At 45.0% G+C, this 21,068-nt stretch overlaps 1 protein-coding gene across 1 annotated transcript in view; it reads left to right on the top strand.

The window, feature by feature from the left end:
• The window catches only part of cdh23 (cadherin-related 23), a gene marked incomplete at its 5' end in the record, with an annotated part of 133,062 nt that overhangs the window by 27,866 nt on the left and 84,128 nt on the right, over positions 1 to 21,068 (top strand). The window contains 2 exons of the mRNA XM_079168933.1: positions 18,440 to 18,634; positions 18,727 to 18,855. Coding sequence (XP_079025059.1) covers positions 18,440 to 18,634; positions 18,727 to 18,855 — 324 coding nt within the window. The remainder of the gene's footprint in view (positions 1 to 18,439; positions 18,635 to 18,726; positions 18,856 to 21,068) is intronic.

Raw genomic sequence — 21,068 nt, 5'->3', positions numbered from 1 at the left:
GGGGGGGGGGGGGGGGGGGGGGGTATAGCACGGGTAAGTAAGGGGGGAGCACACAGGAAAAGACTGAGGGAGAGGGGTAAGATTGAAGGGGGAGAGAGAGAGCGGCTTGCACTCCCAAAAGCCATTAAAGTTTGATTCACCCACTCCTCACTCTTTGAATAAATCAACCTGTCGTTCTCTCTCTCTCCCTTTCTTTCAAGTGTGTGTGTGTGTGTGTCCCGTCCCCCCCCCCTCCCCCTCTCTCTGCCTTTGGCGCTCTCCTTCCCTCCAACACTCACTTGGCAGAATTGTGAATTCTGACAAGGTTTTTGCTAACATCGGAGACAGTTGTGCATCCTGTCAGTCCCTCCATATATTTTTTCAGTGATCGTCTCTCTTTCTGTCTCCCACGTGAACATAAACACAAAGTGTCGCTGCCGCCCTCACCACTTTTCGCGGTGTGTATGGGGAACAAATCTCTGCTGAAAGAAGAGAAATGAACTTGTGGGGGGGGGAGAAATGCGCCACAAGTCGTTCCTTCAACCTCACCAGGGCTGCATTTTGGCATTATGCAAATTTCCTACAAAATTCTTTCCCTCCATCTCCCTCTGTGTCTCGATGTGCACCTCCCCCTCACTGTTCCCCTCACACCGTGGCTAGAGCCTCCTTAATAGAGCTTTATAGCCCTTCCAATTTGCCCAAATCTGTTTTGGCTGTCACTTCCACAATTGAGATGGTAGGGTGAAAGGCGTTAAATAAAAATGATGCATTATAGAGAAGTAAGGAACAAAGGGATAGGAATACTAAAGAAATGCTGTTACTGCTACCAACATTTCCCCCTCTTCCTATACAAAAGCTCGCTGTAGAGTGAAAGATGAGTTACTTTGGCTCTTTCATTCTCTTCTACAGACAGCATAACTGACTTGGACTCATCTGCCATTTTTTTTTGCTGCTGCTTTTACTGTTCAATTTACACCTCATATGCCACAGAGATGTGTTGCAGCAGGCGTACATGACAACTACAAAAAACACCTCTCAAACTAATTAAGGTGGCAAACAGATGTTTGAGCTCCATCTTAAGGCCCATCTTTGTCAATCTCTGCTGCCTTTTTTGCGGGTAATCGTTCTCGTGAGTCTGATGGCGTCTTGTTTGGCACTTCCTCTCTTGGAACAAACCAGCTTTTTGCCCCGCTAGCTGAGGGGACTGACGGCGGGTTTATTGGTCCGTCTTTTTAACATTATGGTTCCCAGTAAGACGTCACAACTACGATCTGCTTGTCTGAACTTTTCTCTAGTGCCACCTGAAGCTCTCACACACACACACACACACACACACACACACACACACACACACACACACACACACACAATAATCTCGAATGCGCAGATGAACATGCTATTCATGTCCCCCAGAGCTTTTACCCTTTGCATTTTGGACACTTTATGGACTTCTCCTCTAGTGTGGCTCCAAGTCTAAGCCCAAAATGTCTGTTTTGCATGAGGCACATATCTCATAGATTAACAGGCTGATCGCAAAGTGATTGACCCATGCACGTGTGTGCTATCACAGTAGGAACCAGTGTGATTTGACTAGAACCACCTTTTAAATGTTACATTTTGGCCCCACTGCTGGTAAGGCTAGAAAAACAAGTCCTCATAGTACGGCTTCTCTGTAGGCTGTTCTGGCTGAATCTTTGCCAAAATGCTTATGTCTTAGTGTCTTCCAAGGGTCTAATAGGTGACGGTCCTAACTGCATCATCAGCACTCCCTCCTGGTCTCTCTTGATTGTAACTCTCCACCTCCTCAGACCTTGCGCTCGAGTCGTCCGTTAGAGCGTTTAAAACAGCGTTGCACTGATTGGAACTATCATGGGGTTTGGAACCTGAGTCCTCGTGTGTTTTCTTTCTGTTGCGTAAGAAGCATCAGTTTTCCCCGTAGTCACCGACTAACATGGATACCAGCAACCGCCACCAAGGTCCCTCCTCTTCCAAATGAAACCAACCCCGCCCCCCCCACCCTCTTCTTAGCTCCCCCTTCCGTGGTGTCCCCCCCCCCCCCACCACCACCAGGACCCGTCTTATAGAACAGGTAGGTTAAAAGGGGAAAGGACAAAAGAGGAAATTGAGATGGTGCTTATCGGGGGGTTTTTTTGCAGGACAGAGGCTCCTGGATTGTAACACAGCTACATTATAGTGTAGGCTGATACAAAGCGTAGGCCCAAATGAATCAATAAAATGTTGTTGTGAAATGTTGCATGAGCGAAGGGGACTGAGAAGACACAGACGATCCTCGACACTCCTCTCACTGAGCACTCCATTACTGGTGTCGCCTCTCATCAACGGGATGTCATTTAATTTGACAACGTCATATTCCATTAATTGAGATGAAGAGAGAAACGAAAAGGGAAATGAAATGATGGACGTAACAGGTTGGGGTATTTGCTTTATTGTAGGAAGTACCACATTGCCATGTAATGATCACTTTATACATTGCCATGTTGTAACAGTATCATCATATAATATGCACACAGCTTAAACCTTTGGTGCATTTAGCAGTCTTTAGTCTTGAACGTGTCCATCTTCTTCCTACATGCAGTACTACTGCTTTGCTTGCTCCCTGTCCCCACTCTTCTCTGCTGCAGAGCTACATGAAGTGATTGCAAACCCTGTAGTGCCGCGGTTTCTCTGTGCGAGCTCCGTCTGTTCACATCGGTTTGTCTTTCTGTGCGCGACTTCACATTTAGCTCAGCTCTGTTCGGTGCGATCAGCGGGGCGTGGTGCCCGGCAAGTTTGGTGCTTACTTTGCAGCATGCTAACGATATGCCGACACTTCTCTCTTAATTGTCAGTCTCCACGTTCCTACAGATCACACATACGAACGATATCTCTCTTTACCTTTACACGGATAAAAACAGTCCACAGTAGTATCAATACTTTGGAAAGCTGAAACTAATGAGGGGATTCCAGTTTAGTACAGTACATATGAGGCAAATGTTTTGGATTAATAAATATGCTTTGCTAGCACGGCAAATAGTTTTCTTTTTCTGTGTTGCCGTCATAGGGTAGCTGACTAGAGCAGATGCTAGTAAAGACGTACATGCTGTAAAGCAATCCTTCCCAGTTTACATTCAAACAGTTTTGGCAGATTGTGATTTCAGTGCTGAAAATTATGATTTTTTAAATTCTGATTGCTCATAATTCCTACCAGAGCTGATCTGTCTGCCTGTTACCTCTGCTTCTGCTCGTTTCTCTCTTACAGTAGTTGAAAATAACCTGAGTCCTATTAGAGTTCCTTAGCCGGGAAGCAGATGGAGGAATATTAATGCTCTGGTTGTGTGGTCCCCGCTGAAAGTCAGAGATGGGAGTGATGAGTTTAAGCGCCCTCGCACACACACAAACACACACATGCTGTCCTTTGGGGACTAACCACTGGCCAACTGGAATACTGCATGGGGAATTACAGGCACCTGGGGTCATAGTGCAGGAGGAAAGCAGCTGGCAATTGCTTGAAGTTTGTGAATTATGCTTTGGAAGGGAAGCATGTATATTTCTGCTTGTGTCTGTCTGTCTGCGTCTGCAGAGAGACACCTAAGACATTAAGACCGATGGAGCCCCATCAGCCCACACGATACCCTGCGCCCGAGGCTGCAGATAGAAAGAGATGTTGATATAGAGCTCAGTGTACCAATAGGACCAGACTGCAGAACGGAGAGATTCAGGGGTGCAGAGTTGACGATGAAGTGAAAACACACAAGAGGCTTGAAAACGAGCACCTGCAAGAAAGGGGAGGGGGGGGGGGGGGCAGAGTGCATCGAATCCCATGTGATGTTGCTGAGATGGCCTCAGGAGCAACTCGGGCAGCAGTGTTTGTTTGAGAATGTGCTGTGTAAGGTGCAGCTTCTCCCGGTCATCGGCCACAAACACTGTTGGTGTTACATAGTGAGGTACCGTGGCTGCACAGTCGATGTTTATTTAGATATTGCTTTTAAACCAAATCATTGTATACTTTTTCAAAGCAGAGTGGAAAGAATCAAGGCAGACCATGGAGCTCCAACCAGGGACACTGACCTGCAAAGACTCGGTTATACTTTCCGCAAGCACCGGTCGCTGACGAGGTTTTTCCTGTCGGCAAAGCTACATTCTCAAAGCTCCTCAGAGTTCTCGATTTTCTTCTCCCATCTGCATCCGCTTGGTTAGGAAATGTTGGGAGGTGCACGGATAAACTGCAAAAACACCCAAAAAGTAGAATGTGGTCTCTTTTGGGATCTGGGTAGTCTAGCCCCTGTGTTCTCTGCAAACTGTGACACTGCAGATTACAGTAGTTCAGACGGTAAGAACAGAGCGCATCCAGGTCAAAGGACTAAAGAGTAGAGTACTGCCAGAAGTCAGCCGGTTTTTAGCATAGATTAGCTGCTTTAGCTGCAGGGACAAGTTTCTTTTTTTCATTGGTAACACACTAAAATTACTCATGAATCCCAATTATTGAGACCGACACCCAGAGATCAAACCTCTGCTCAAGTCAAAAAAGCAACACATTTTCTGCTTTGCACCCACTGTGCAAAACATGTCAAAACATGTAGTGTTTAAAAATGTTTTTAAAAAAAGCCCGTGCAAAAGCAATCGTAAAAAACTGTGACACAAAGATAATCAACGCTTCATCCAAGTATCAGCATCAAACACAGACGGCTCGTTTGGAGGTCACTTTTCAGTTCTGCTGATTTGAGAGCGATGCTCAGACTCTCTACTTCGTCTTTGTCTAAATTCTCTTCCCACGCAATTTCTTCAACCACTTCCCTTCATCTCTCCCCTCCGTGTTAGTTCCGGGTAATTGCCTGAACAATGTTTCCCTCATTCCCACTGAATCCAGATCAGACCACTTGTGCCGGCGCGTGACTTAGTAAAGTTACCGCTCCGTGAATGGATCGTGGAGCTGTGTGATGTTGTTCCAGATGTGTGCCTTCACAGGTGATCGCCCTTCGATGTGAATAGGGAAAGATTATGAAGGGGGAACAAGCAGCGTGCGGCTTGTTGAACGACGCGCGGCACCCGTCGACACGCCGCTAATGAAGCTGCGCAGGTCCGCGGGTGCTGCAGGTCGGTCTCTCTGCCTCTGCTTATGGTCACACACCTCTCGTATGCACATACGCACGAACACCGATCCGAGCCGCCGACATACACAAGCTCAAACACACACATCGCTTCAGCTGGTCCCTGGTTCCCCCATGTCTTTAAAAGAAAGTGTGGACTGATTAAAGTCACAGTTGTATGGGGAGCTGTGAAAAATATGACTAAATAAATAAATAAAAGCGAGTGTCTTGCCCCTCTAGGCATCCGCCGTTTATATGATAATCAGCTCCACTCTAATTTGCATTTAATTCTATTTTAAAAAAAAAATGACTTTTTAAAAAGGAGAAGAAGTGGAAAAGATTATGTATGAGAACAAGCTGTGGGAGGAAAAGCAAACGGGCTTTCTTATCTTTTACCTTTCACTGTCTTTCTTCCACTCGTTCATTTTCTTTGGTTTATGTCAGTGGGGCTTTTCCTCGAGGGCCACGTAGTTCATAATAAGAACGTGCGTCTTCTATCATACTGTATCTACTGTATGTGCCTTCTTACCGGCTTTAATCCCATCGTTCTCTGGCCATGGGCGGATTCTTTCTACCCAGTTGGACCTACCTCATGTTTTGAGAGGCTGGGATATATACATTCTAAACTACACACACACACGGTTCACACCATGTGATTCTGTTTGACACATTTACACGCTGCTGTGCTCAATCTAAAACACTCTAAACTTTTCTAATAATGCAGTCTATGTTGTTAGTGAAGTACATGAATATATGGACCAAACACGACACACAAGAACAGCACTCACTGCACACTGATGGAAATATGTATTTCTCCACACTCTTAGATCAATCAATACACCCATTCATTTCCAACTGTTGCTTTTTGCTCTGAAAATCAGAAAAGAACAATTTCTAAATAGAATAAAAACACAGCAAAATCGTTTATGGAGACAAAAAGAGAGCACACATTGTATTTTGTATTTCTTTCAGTTGTGTCTTGCTGCTCTGTTGGCTTCCATTGTTGTTGTAACAATGTTCTTTTTTTCTTCTTGTGCTTTCATCCGGACTGATGTGTCGACACTCAAGCAACTGAGTATTTCGTCCACTGACTTGTTCATTGGCCAACTGGTCCATGGGTGTGGCATTTCCAACTGCAGTGTTTCGATGTGACTTCATGTGAGATTCCCACGTGCAGCGTGTTGAGTTGCACATTGGCTGCAAAGCAGACAATTAAGAGTTTTGGAGACTTGAGCAGATGTTTTGCTCTCTGAGTGTCAGTTTCAATAATTGGGCTTTCTGTGTCATTTTAGCGTGTTAGCACTACAATGACAAAAAAACCCAAAGATATCTGAATCATTTCTAACCTCTACGTGAACCTGTTTATGATTAGTGTCACCTGTGGAGGGCAACGGTATGGTATAAAGGGAGGGCAACACTATTCCAGGGGGGGACTGACTTCAACACAATATATGGCAAAGTATTTTGCCATGTCATCAAATATTTAAGGTGAGTTAGCGACAGCTGATGTGACCTGATGTCTTTCATTTTGGCTTAACATTAAAAGCTGCTAACTGAATGTTTAGTACAGCTAGCTTTGCTAATACGAGTGTGAGAACTTAAACCAGTGCGTCCATATCATTTGCACACACTCATTTCCCTCGCATAGCATATAGGAGCAAAGTGCTTGCTCTGCAGAGCCCGGACTAGATTGAATTCTCTGAAGAAAAAAAAAAAATCACTTGAGGGGGTTTCTGACTCCTAAATCCTATAACATGACTAACTTGTGAAGCAAGACCGGAGCCGTGTTGGTGTAGAGCACACAGTATGACGTCCTCGTCCGTGCAGCTTATCCCCCAGCTGTCCAGTTATATATCTATATATATATCTATATATATAGATATATATATACATTCACCATTTTAACCTTAATAACTCAATCACTTTGGAGACATATAATGTATACTGACTGTAAATAAGGGCCATCATAGAGACAGGCGCTGGTCTCTACAGTACATGCATTTTTCATTGTTTTTTCTGTTATAAAAGCTGACTCACTGTTTTGTGTAGTAAATATCCGAAAGGAGGTTGCCTATCGGCACCGAACAGCAAGAGGACACTGCTCCTCATGCTCCAACATTGCTACAGATACCACCTTTAGATATAAGTTAACTTCCAACTGCTAGTATTCTCAATTGAGATGGATAACTGTCCAGAGAGGGTGCCGGTCTGGCCGGCGTGGCCCGTCCTTGTACCCTTCCCCAGGGATCAACCCGTATGCCACTCTCCGTCTCACTCCGGCTCTGTGGGTCCCTGCGGCATGCCGGACCTGATTACTTTTACATTTAAACAAACAGTCCTGGCTCTTTGGAGGCAGTCGGCCTTGAGCTCTGACAGAGGTAAGAGTGATCAGGAGATAAAGACATTCTTTGTTTCTTTTCTCTGCTGATAAAAGGCCCCGTGCCCACACGCAATCACACAGACTCACATCCTTATCCATTGGCTACATTGATTCCCTATCCTCTTGCTTTACCCATCACTACTGCCTCACATTTGACCCTATCCTAAAATCCTAATTGTAACCTAAATCCTTCTAATCTGTTTAACCCAACCTCCACGGCAATTTAGGAGGTGAGTACCACACAAAATGAACACTTTTAACAAAAAAAGTCCTTAATCTAAGGAGCTAAAACTGAAAGTACAGGAAAACATCACATAATGAATACACACACACTCACACACACACTCACTCTGTCCTTGCCTTTCAAAAGTGACTATCGGTGTCTTTTGGTGTGGAATCATTTGGTTCGGCTGAGTGCTTCTCCAGAAAATCGCCCATCGCTCAGCCGTGCCACAGAGTGGACAAAGAGGAAAGTAGTCCACGAGTAAGATGGAATGAAAAGAGCTTATAATGTGAGACATTCTTTTGCCATCGGTTTCTGTACAGTACACACAGACTTCCTCCATATTAAGTGTTGCATTAGGTCTTCATGAGCAGTTTAACAGAAATTCATTGGGTACAGGAGGTCAAATGAATTGCCAGGAGAAGGCTAACTGCTGTTAGAAAAGGGAAGAAGGAACGAATGGCAACAAATGTGTGGGAAGTGCATATAAAAACATTGCCAATCAAATCATTGGAGTAATTGATTTTCTGACAAGACCAATGATAATAAAATGAAAACCGAGTTACAGTTCTTAGGATGAGACATACACGCATGACATACAGACTTGATAAGGTTGTTTGAGGCTATGTGCCCTTTGACAAAGGGAATGACCAACCGATCTTCTCTTCCTGTTGGACTCCAAGTTTGTTTTTTGACCATGATTCGCAACAAGTATACATAAATGTTCTTTAAAGCCCCCTGTTTACCAGAAATTATATTTTGTGCAAGTTTCTTTTCCACGCTAAAGCTAGGGTTGGTGATGTTTTTTAGACATTTTTTTTGTTATATTTGTTGAAATTCTATTTATAGCACATCCCGACAGAAATCAATAAATCAAATGCTCTGACAAAAAAGAGATCTCAGGACTGTACAAAGCAGATGGGCTAGCTGATCACGTGCACTCATTGTGCGTCACCGGAGTCTTACACAAGCTGCTAGCTGGACAGCTGTGAGTAACAACAATAGCCGTGTTCATTGTTTACATTCATATAATCATTTTGGGGAGTGGCTTTGGAGGAAGTCCTGAAGGGGACGGGTTGTCAGTGCTGCCGAATTAGCGACTTTCTCGCTACGTTTAGCGACCTTTGGCGCTGGTGCTGCTTGCTTCTTTCATTGGAAAAGAGTTGGCGACACTGGATGCTTCAGTTGGTAGCTTACTTTTACTGTTTTTTTTACCAATTTTGCTGGCAACTCACGCTTAGACATTCCGAAATGGCTGTACAAAGCACAGTGAGTGCTTGCTCAGCTGCCATTCGTCAGTTTCAGAGCAAAAGCTCCACAGGAATCTCTCCAAGAAACCTCGTTCTTAGAATTGGAGTTGAACTACTGATGGGCACACCTATCTGCTGATTGCATGTTGTCACTCTGGCTGTCCCTTAGCTCAAACTGATGTCAAGATACAATTCGGCACTCTGGCTTCAATGATGGCATCATCCACCTGAGATTTACCAGTGGGGCTGCTGAGATTGAAGGGCTTTATGAGGTGGCTTTCAGCACCAACCACAGACCGCACATAGTCCAGACTGCAGCTCGCTTCCACTGGGAAAGCAATGGCTTTAAACAAACCCGTGTCCCAACTGTTTCCATGAGTGGAATTATAATGGCAGACATCCGAGACACCTTTTTATGAGAAGGCCTGTCTCATTGGTTTGCGATGTTATTGCTGTGCCATATGATTTGAAGTTGTTACTATAGGTCCCTTAGGCCTGATGGCTCATTTTACCAGGGACATGGCTGGGCTTCTCCACATACAGCACGTTTATGTGTTTGAACTGTTGAGATGTTTCTGAGTTTGGGATGGTACACACAGTTCTAGGGCGCGAGTCCTCTGAGGTTATGTCCTTAGTCCTCTAAACTGTTTGCCACCATTGGAGAAAACCACTGAACAGTTCAATATTTCTTTTTTAGTTTACACCATCTGTAATCTCTGGCATTTACTAACGCCTTTGTACTGTAAGCATGATTCAAGATGCTATCCGTTATTATACAGTAAACACACAGTACACAAACAGATGCATGTTTTAATTGGAGAGTTTGAACCGTTTCAAAGGAAGTTAAACTAAACTCCGGCTTTTCAACAGAGTATAAATCATTTTTGTATAATTTTCCCCATTTACTGTTGGAGCCTTGCAGATGAAGGACACTTAGTCTTGTTTCGGAACCAGTGAATTATTGATAAGCTAATTTCAAATGTGAAAAATGGCTTTGTGTGTCACCTTATGATTAATTTAAGTGTTCTCGTGATTCACCTGCTTCAGCATCTCTGTCGAAGCTGCACACTGTGAAATCATTACCATCGCCTATCACCTATTCATATAGTCTGTGTTGTATATCCATCACATAGTTGTGTACTTCATATATTTTCCTGAATTTGATCGATTCATTTGTTATTGAAGTCTTCTCAACTTCTAGCATATTTGTCGTCAACATTTTTCTTGTTTAAAGCTGCAGGCTGAAAGGTTATGATGATGTTTGCTCATGTTCGGCATTATTTTGCCCTAAAAAAATGAATAAAAAAAAAATCGAGCCTTAATGGGTTGATTTTTTTGCTAGATTTTTTTTTTTGATGAATTTTTGATGAAACTGATTAAAGGTTTTGAAAAAGGGGGACATAGTGGCACTTTAGATGTAGAATCTTTGGATTACATGTGGCTTTCCTGTCTTCAGACGGTTGTACGAAATGGTACGCAGTAAAGTGGTGAATCAGAATGATGAGTTTTTATCACGGAGTAAGAAGTGGAATGATGTCTCTTAGCTGACCTTGTGGTTTCTCCTGTGCATGTGGACGGCATAGAGTGTATTGGCGTATTCATAGTACACCATAGCAACCTACCAAAGCCAAAAAGGTGAGCTGTGTTCAAATCTTCCAAAGTTTGTTCATCATTTTTACCCACGGCTATGTCTGAGTCAGCAGCGACTGGTCGTTATCTGCAGACCCTGCACTCTGGAGTAGAACATCTGTTCAGGTGTCCTGTTAGATGTTTCCAGACAGCAGCTAATCAAAAGACAGGAACATTTTGAATGCATTTCTAAAGCCTATTTAGTTAACATATTTTTCTTCCCTTTACATCTCACCTAATTCTATAGCTTCTTTTTCTCCTCCTTTTGTGATACATATCCTCACATCGGTCAGAATAACGTCAGCGGCAGTGTAACAAAGCGCCACATGTGGGAGGCAGTGACAGAGGGACAAAGGTCGTGAGAGGCAGGCAGTGAAATGGTGAGTGTAGCCGGTACAATCACATGCCTGCTGGGCTGGAAGCGGAGAGCAGACAGCCGGGGAGGGAACTAAGAACCTTGCGAGCAGTGTAGGTGTAATCATGCCTCTATTGTAGTGAACAGCTGGGCCTCTGTAGCTGTGAGCAGCAGGGGGCCAGAGCCCCTTCAAATCACCATGTCTTTAACGTTTCTGACAAAATCTGAGTACAAAATGTTGTACTCCAAAGTACGTGGGTTTGCCTCAGCCTTCACCAGGGGGAAGAAATGGTGGAAATTTTGACGGCCATTTCTTACTTAATCAGCAGGAGTCAATGCCTAAGTAGGGATGCACCAATCTCAGTCAGTTGGTCAGGTGATCAGTTGGTCATTTATTTAATCAGAGGGTCAATCCATCCGTCCTATTTAGTAAGAGGTGTTGAGTCACATCACTGCCCAAAGTTTGGCGTTTGCATTTATTGGTAGATGAGCTCAATCTGTCACAGGCTCAATCAATAGAACATTAGCAGAGCAGCATCTTTTGCTTATCACCAGCGATCTGTAGACCGTTTTATTTGCTGAGAAAATCTTGGGTTGAATACGTGGAATTTTCCTGAGCACTGAATCAATGCAGTGTCTGTGTTGTTATAAACATCATAGATAAGCAAACCCTGAGCAAATGAAGTCCTTATGCGTGGAAGGGGGCTGCTGGCATGGACCTGAAATTAGTCAAGAGTTTGATTGTCAAAATGTACTGAACAGATAAATTGAAGAATTCTAACCAGCTGTGATAGAACCATGTTTATCCTCCACACAGAAAGGTACGGGCATTATGGCATACATTCCATAGCTGATCGAGACCAACCTCAATTTCCTGCGAGAGAAGGGAAAGTAGAGATTACTTTAGCTGTCTTATTTTATTTTAATGGGTAACAGCGACATGCTACCAATGCAATTCATAAACCCTCGATCTTTCACATTCCGTCTGATAATGACTATTATTGTTATTTCATTTTTTTTATATTTTGGGGCTTTTAGCTTGTGTACCTAAAGAGCATTGTTTCCCTTCATACTGCAGCCTGAGTGAGAGACGTAGAAATGACTGAAACAGTTGTTGTTGGACGGAGTATCATCACACTCTGTTGCGACGACTCCCTCGAGGACTCCCTAGAGGAGAGAGCTGACGTTTAACCACTTGGAGTCCATTACACTTAAAGCTGCAGCCCGCAGTGGACTTCATGCCCTGTCATCCCTCAAGGTCCCAGAGAGGAGCTGGGACATGTAGTCTTGGGGTCTTGTCAGCCACGGACTCTCCAGGGCCCCAGAACTCATGTAAACCTGAAGTTTGGCCCACAGGAGACCAGCACTCCGCTGCTGCCTTCGACCCAGCCGAGGTGCAGTTAAAAGCAAATAGGGACTCCCTTCTTTATTAGAGGTGTCTCATGGCTGTTAGTGACAGTCGTTCACTTTCATATGCTCATGTCTGTGCTCTCGCTCTCTTTCTCTTCGTCCTCTGTCTTTGTTTTTCTCAATCTCTGAACAATTTATATTCTGTAGTTTCTTTTTCTGACCTTCTTGTTCCTCCTTGTGCCTGCAGTTTGATACGTAATCAGACTCCTTTTTAAATATGACTTCATCCAGACAAAGTTGAATGGACAACTGAAACATCTACAGTAGATACAAATTGTGTTCAAACCCTTTATTTATTACTTTGTAGAACCACCATCTGCAGCAGTTCTAGCTTCTGTGTTAGTCTTCCCGAGCTATCCCTTTTCCATAATCCCGTTCTTCCTCGCTAATCTATCGAGCTCTGCCAATGTTAACAGAGTACATCAGTGGTCTTTTTCGTTGGGGTTCACCGTGGGAGCCACTCAAGGACATGCAGACTTCCTCTGAAGACCAGTTCAGCCTGACTTCATGTCCTAAAACATGGACTTTTGGTTGAGTGTGTTCTTTGTCTGCCCCTGAGGAGAATCAATCCCCACAGCAAAGCAGTAAAGCACCATGCTTCGCTGGAATGGCACTTGTATTACCCATTTAATGAACTGAACTGTGGCTCTCACCAGCTGCACTGTAAGGTGGCACGATGTGGAACGTGGCATTCAGGCCAAAAAGTTACCCATTTTGTCTCCTCACACCAGAGAAGCTTTTCTCTCATGCAATCAGTGTTTTAAGTGCTGTTTGGCAAACTTCTGCTGGGCCGTTATGCGTTACGTGTGAAGTGGCTTCTATCTCAACCGTCTGATTGATGAAGTGTGCAGCAGCAGTGATGCCGGTCCCTCTGATAGGCTCTGCCATCTTTTGCTGAGAAACTTGGGGACTCTGTTATGAGTGGCCGTTGGGTACTTGGTCACTTGCCAGACCAATGCCCTAGTTGCCCATTTCCTGACTTTGGCTATAGGACGGGCTCTCGGTAGAATCATGACGTCTCCACACTTCGTCCTTTACACACTGATGCCACCTGTGCTCCTGCGAGCTTGTGTTGATTAATAATTTCTCACAGTCTTCATGGATCTGTTCCTCAACTCAAGTCTTGGACCTCTACTGAGAGGTCCTTGGACTTCAGGGCTTTCAGGTTTCTTCTTGTACTGGGAACTATAGGGAGACAAATAAATGTATGTGCCTGTAACGCATGTACAGTCTACTACATTTCTCACAGATGGTTTTTAATGATGATTCATTGATGATCAAATAAGAGGATCAACAAAAATCAACTGGCAGCATAATAAAGATTTTGTATTTCAGCATTAAGACATTTACAGAAATGTATATTGCATCATTATTAGGAAGTATTGAAAGTGAAGTAATGGCAACATTTCAATGAATCCTGAATTAGGTTTACAGCAAGAGGTCTGAATAATCTCCAAAGAAATACAGTATGCTCTTCATTTCAATCTCTGTGTACTCTACAGTATGTCTCTCCTCCTCCTCTCCTTCAATAAGTAGCAGCTCTCAGAGGGAGAAGAGGGTGATTTCCTGCAGTGCACTTCAGATAAGACGCAGCAGGGAACTCTCTTCATCCCTCGCCAACTGTCTCCCCACTTAACATTCTGCTTCCCGTAGGAAATGGCCCCCATTTATTCAAAAGCTACATGGCACTGTCAAGGCATACATGTAGTAATAGGAGCCGTGGCTAACCAACTGGCTTTTGCACTTGTGAAGAAAATGGGTGGTGACACGTACAGACAGTGCTTCTCAGCTTGCATGCAGTGGTTCCCAGTTTAGCTGCCACTGGTGTCGCCAAGCCTCGCTGGCCATTGTTTATCGTGCGACTCGTTTATGGAGAAGTAATTGGACCGTCTTATAGGATCATAAAAACCAAAGGATTCACTGCCTTGCATTTTGTGCCTGGTCACCCACGTTGACTTGTAATCTACATCACACGGGTCCAATCAATGGACTAATGGCGAGGCTATTGAGATCCAATGGAAGGGACAAAAGGCCAAGCAGAAGACTATAAGCTTGAAGGCTCTGTGCTCTCTGATTACCACACGGGCTGTGGCGAGCTCTCTGTTGTTGTTGTTGTTCTTGTTGTTGTAGTAGATAGTAGTAATAGTAGTAGTAGTTAATAGCAGACTGCTGGAATGCAGAGGAATTCATCACGAGTAGCTGATGAGCTACTTCAACAGCTTGCTTTATTGCTTTTCTCGTAGTATTGAAATGCACCACTTATCCAAATGGAGCGTTCTGACCTTCAAAGCCTTTCAGGGGGACAAAGGGAAAACAAGATGAGCATGAACAAGGTGAACGGGTAATGGTTGTGTTGTGGATCTGTTCGCAGGCAGCTCAGAGATGATCTCCACCTGCACACGGCCAAGTGTGCTCACCTCTGACATATAGCACACTGACAGACTGTTGAGAGTTGGTCATCTGTGCTTCTCAGTAAAGCTTCCAACTGCTGTTGCTTGAACTGCTCTGAACACCGCGGTACTGTCAAATCTGGCAGATCGAGACCAGTGTGTGTGTGTGTGTGTGTGTTTATTATTTGAAAGCCTGACGTTATTTACTGAACCTTGTGGCATTTTTCACTGGGAGGTGTTTATGATTCATTGTTTCACAGGCTGCTGTGTAGAGAGAGATAGAAACCGGCATGCTTTAGGGGAGGAAACGGATACGTCATATCACACACTTCCTCCACACACATCCAAATCTCATCCTCTTTACAAAAAGATGTGTACACACACACACACACACACACACACACACACACACACACACACACATCTAATGCTCAACTATCAAACTGCCTCCTTGACATCAAAGCAAAGTTGATAAAGCAGGAAGACATGCCAGACACAAAAGTACACACACACACACACACACAAAAACAAGCACAAGCAGGAATATTTGATCCATTCACCCAGAGTTTGATTTTGTGTATTTTTATCCATTTATTAAGTGCCTGTGCTCCAGTTTCATGCTGCCGGCGGTGGGTTACCTTTTTACAGGTGTTTCCAGTTCTCTCATAAGCAGACTACTTGACAAGCATGATAAATATATCAGAGACATGCAGCTTAGATGTTTATTCAAGTGCAATTATTGTTGCGGGGGAGTGGATTAGTAACTGTTCCAACGTTCTATCGTTGAGGTTTGCTCACAAGAAGTGGACGTAGTCACTTAGGCTTTTGCTGTTGCCATCTTGTTTTTTTTTTTGCAACCAGAAGTGAGACGACAGGGTGGAGCTCAGTAAAATCGAACGCTGAATAAGACCTTTAACTTTCATGAACTTAAAACACACTGTGAAAGAGTTGAAGTTGTAAAAACAAAAACAAAAACGGAAAGCTCTTAGACCGGACAATGCCGTGGTAGCAACCTGTCAATCAGAAGGTTGCCCCGCCCTAAAGCATACCCTGCTTTATGGTCTATTTGACTCTAAATGTGACCATAATTTACAAAATAAACTAAATCATAAAATAAATCATGCTGTATCGAAGAATACCTGAAAATAGAGATTGAGACCATAAACCCATGTTTACAATGTTTACCGGGGTAATAAATCAAGTGACAAGTAGGGTCATTTTCTCAGACCTCTATACGGTCAGACTTCTTTATGCAACCAGTCTGACGGCCTTTTGTAAGAATACAAGTTCACTTCCAGATTGCCTTCAATTTCCAGAATGGGAGGTTGCCGCCTGTGCTTACTTCAGCTACACTTTCGGTGCTGCAGTTGATTCGCTCTGTGACCCGAGCGCAGCAGAACATTGCAAACTGACAGACTTACCAAAGAGATCGTTTCGTCTTGTTGTTGTTGTTTTGGTTATTATTATTCATTTCCCTGCAAGAGGTGTTTTGCTTCGACAATAAGAGTGGCTTCCTACTTCCTTGTCTGCTCCCGTCGCACCACGGCCACTGCTGTTCCTTATAGTTGTAGAAACAGCAATAAAAAGCACCTCAGAACTAAATGGGCAAGAAAACCCCCTAACATGCAGTCCTAATTCAGACTCCGAAATGACCCCGCGACACTGTCCGCCCACGTCAGACGACTCTATGGGGGTTTCAACTTCATGGTTAAGAAACTGAACCCTGTGATATCGGTTGCTCTCCTCGTCTTCCCCCGCAGCCACACCACTTGGAGCTCTCGCCTCCTCCTGTCCCTCGATTCCCATGTGGCTGCCTGGCTTATCCTGATTAGACGGACTGACCAGTTTCCGGCAGTGCTCATGCTCGTGTGTTGAGACCAGTTGCTGAGACAGTTAAAAGGAATCAAGCGAGGGGAACGGCAGAAGCAGGGAGACCGAGGACGTGAATGTGCAGCAGAGGCAGTTGGCCTTATCTTCCTGTTATGTTGCCGTGTTACCTCGGCGGTGGCCCCCCCTGTCCTTGAGAGTACAGTGGGTCAACAGGTCTTAAGACACACACACACACACATGTAGCCACAGACACCGTCTCATCCCACATGTTGATGCAAACACACACTAAGCCGAGCACTCGCATACAAACACAGACAGTTTTATAGACTCTGACAACAGCACATGGAAGCATGTATGTACGGGTACACCGCCACACTCCCCTGACACCTGTGCAGACAGACCGTGGGGTCAACTGCTCTCTTACTGTGTCACTTCAGCTTTGGCTCAGGGCCCAGCTAAGCTCAACGCCATGACCTCCCCCATGTGGCCACGCTGTCCCCCGGCAGTAAACAAGGCCACACACTCTGTGGCTGTGAGTGTGCCCAGGTGAGTGTGTGAGAGACAGAGAGAGGGAGAGAAACAAGCGCTTCTTTCCAGTAATCTAGCTGGAATACCTCCGGCCTTTTTTCTCGTATCTGTGGGCATTCTCGTTTCTTATTAATTGTGTGTGTGTGGCTGTTTTGAGATAAAATTCCAATTAATGAGGATTTTGCTCAAACTTACAGACCAGCTGTTCTGCCTCCTCTTTTTTGTTTCCCTCGCCAGGTTTCAACACTGACAAGAACCAAGACAAACAGTACTCCGATGTCGTGCTGCCTTTCTGCCCTGTTGATATTTCTCAACTCTTAGATTTTCGATACCAAAGACAATTTTAGCAAGAAACACAGATAGGCAAGGCTGGTATTTACAAGACGCTGTGACAAATACCTACTGACAATAGGGTGTCCCAAAGCCACCGAAGGTGCTCTAGTACGATCTGGTTTATCAGAGGACGTCACAATGTGAAGCTGCAACACACATTCTGTCTAACTGAGAAGCCAAAAACAGGAAACGATGAAAGAAGTTCAGCTCCAAATTAAAATGTAGTCATTATAATTTCTTCCACATGTCATTTTAGGGGATCCAGTGAAGTTTTGTAGGACGAGATAGCGACATTGGTTTCACCTCAGTTTGCTTTCAAGCTTTTGACTGGAAATGTTAATGTGAGAGCCTCATAGAGCGGCAAAACAAAATGTCAGACAAATCCTGCAGTGTGTGGTCCAAGGGTTTTGGTGTCTCTGATGGTGCTGCTCTGACACACAGCCCAGCTGTAGCTCCAAACCTCACTTGATGTGCGAGGGAATGACTTTGAATGAATGAATGCATTTTCACTCAGCTGGAAACTATACCTTTTAAGAGACTAATATAAAACGTCTTAGGCAGTTGGATTCGGCTGTGTTTAATCTTTTTCCTCTTTTGTCCATTTGGTGTCCAGTATGGTAAACATAGACATATTGTTTGTGCTCTACCATTTGCCATTGGGAGCCACTGGAGAATTGCTGAGTAAACCCTTTGGCCAGTAACCAATCACGAGTGATCAAAGCGGCCATGTTAATCATTGCTTTTATTTATCCACAGCGACCACGGATACGAAGTGTTGTTTGCAGTCATGATTTGGGAGAGTTCCCGCAGGGGAAGAATATGCACATTCACAATCACAACTAGGACACTGTGTCCCAAATATGATATCTAAATTAAATTGTGGCTAAGTGGTTAGATAAGGCTTCTGTGTAAACCACATAAAGGTCACAAGTTTAGTCTCTACTTCAGCAGCACTATATTAGTATCTTTCCTTAATATTTCTTACTGTAACATTGACAGTGTGTGTGTGTGTGTGTGTGTGTGTCTGCTTGAATGTGTCTTTCAGAACACGCTGGTGGGCAGATCAGTGTTCATGGTGAACGCCACAGATCCGGACCAGGGCACTGGAGGCAGTGTTCTCTTCTCCTTCCAGCCTCCCTCTCCTTTCTTCTCCATCGACGGGGCCCGAGGCACCGTCACCGTCACCAAACCCCTGGACTACGAGACGACTTCGGCGTACCAGCTCACCGTCAACGCCACGGTCAGCGCACATAACCGAAATGTCCCGTCTTCGTGAGCGTTAAAAAAAAAAACACATGCACGTACCAAACTTTTGCCTCTTGTTTCTGTCAGGATCAAGACAAATTGAGACCTCTGTCCCGGCTTGCCAACTTAGCTATTACCATCACTGATGTCCAGGACATGGACCCCATTTTCACCAATCTGCCCTACAGCACCAACATAGAGGAGGACATTCCCCTGGTCAGTAACACGATGCCAGCTGACATCACACTGCCACAGCCATCCCATTCATTCAGCCTTTATGTGAAACCCTGTAATCTGTCCGTCTCTTGCTCTCCCATCGCTCTCTCTTGCCAACTTATTTGTCACCTCATTGCTCATCCCCGGCTCCTCCTGCCCCGTGTTCACACTCTTTGTTTATTCAGGAGGGGTTTGGAGCAGGTGTAGGGGGAAAATGTGGTTAGAAACCGATGCCTGAGTTATTATCAGGGCAAGCTATCTCACCTCCACAAGCCCACCCAAACTCTGCCCCGGGCTCCTACATACAGCGCAGCAAGTGTTGGAGACTGTAATTACCGCGGGAGATTTACAGTCCTGCTTCAGGGATGTGAGGCCTCTAGCAAAGGTCACAGGGGCTATAGGATTTATCTCACCATGCTACCTTCATGTGCTCATACTGCTCCATGCGTGTGAAGTATATGAAGTCTTTGTATCGTACGAAGCGCTAAGCAGTGGAAGTCTCACCATGACCTTACCTTTTTGTCTTTATCGCAAGTAGCTTTGTAATGGGTGTCTAATACTCTGAGTGTCTGTTTCCCTGTACACCATTATGTTCACTCCCCTGACTCAGCCCTCTAAACTCGGTTCCCAGGTGGCTAATGGTCCAGCTATTGATGTTTCCACTCGTAGAGAGGGAATTACACACAGGGGCATAATGCTGTCCGTCCTTATTTCTGTTCTCTCTCTCTCTCTCTCTATCAGTTTCATTCTGCCCCCCCCCCCCCCTCCCCCCCGCCTCCCAGTCAGTCCTCCCACCAGCACATCCCTCGCATCGCATCGCGCTGTAGTAGAAATGTCAAGTGCTACATTTGCATGCATATTAACGGGGCGTGACGGAGTCGACGCCCGGTGTCTCCCTGACTCTCTGATTCATCAACTGTCACCGGGAAGGTCACAACAGGAGGAGGGGGAGGGGGGGGGGGGGGGAGAGATGTTGGGGTGAAAGGAGAGAGGAAGAAGTTCGGTGACGGAATAAAAGCGGAGAGAATTAAAAAGGAGCGCCATTACGTTGGATCACAAGTTGACATTGGCGAATGGATTCCGCGTCTCTCACAGCAGCTGAGCAGCGTTAAGCCTCAGTAATACTGCCTCGGAGTGTTGTAGCTCCTGCCTCTGACAGTAGGGGGCACTGCGTAATCCCATTACTGTATGTCACGGCAGGCCTGCAACCAAAATCTGTTAGCAAGCCCCTCTGACCCCACAACAGATACAGACAGGATAACAACAGTGCTTAAAGTGAGACAGAAAGGCAGAAAGGCAGAGATGCAGGCCAACAGTGCCACAGCGCACACACACACACACACACACACACACACACACACACACACTTCCGAAGCCCTCATGTGCTATTCTAACAGGCATGTGTCATTTCCATTAGGCAGTGTTGGGCGGTGATAAGCCGAGGGCGTACAGTGACTGAACGAGTGTCAACTGTTTTCAAGGCCCATGACATTTACACGTAAAGGGATATCAAACTTGGATCCCTGTCATAGGTCATTTCTCAAAGGTGTGAGTGCACACAGTACACACACTCAAACACTTACAACCCCTCCCCCCCCACACACACACACACACACAATATTTCTGCCTCTGTCCCTCTCAGTTCCCGTTTGGCTGGGGAAAAAGCGAAAGACAGACACAGAGAAACAATCAAGCCGTCATCCGAAAGAAAACTTTGACAAAGAAGTAAAAGATTTTTTGTATTTTTTTTACAGATGAAATCACAGGGCAAGGTTTTCAGCTGTTAGACCTGTGAATCCATGCTGCTTGGACTGACGTTTCAGCTTCTTCTAGGACAAACACAATTTGGCTGTCAAATCATTGAGGAGAAAGAAGGAAAGGGAGAATGGGTTGGTGGGTAATGCACTGTATAGCTCAAAATGAAAGGATGAAGAGGGGGAGAGCAGGCGAGCAGGCTTTGGTTTGGGGAGATGTGCAGGTGTGTGTGTGTTTGTGTCTTCGTGTGTGTCTCTATGTTTGCGGGAGGGTGGGGGGGGGGGGGGGATTGTATCTTCGACGGTTGATTGAACATATTCCACTTGTGTGGACAGCTCGAGAATATTGCTCACATTACTTCAGCATCGCTTCCTCCCCCTCGCTCGTCTCTTATTTCTCTTCTGAAGCCTCGGTTTTACTGTCGGCAAGGACGGTCACACGGACACGAGCTGACGTGG

Source organism: Pholis gunnellus (assembly GCF_910591455.1).
Source record: "Pholis gunnellus genome assembly, chromosome: 11".
Taxonomy (NCBI): Eukaryota; Metazoa; Chordata; class Actinopteri; order Perciformes; family Pholidae; genus Pholis; species Pholis gunnellus.
This window is presented reverse-complemented; position numbering and strand designations above follow the sequence as displayed.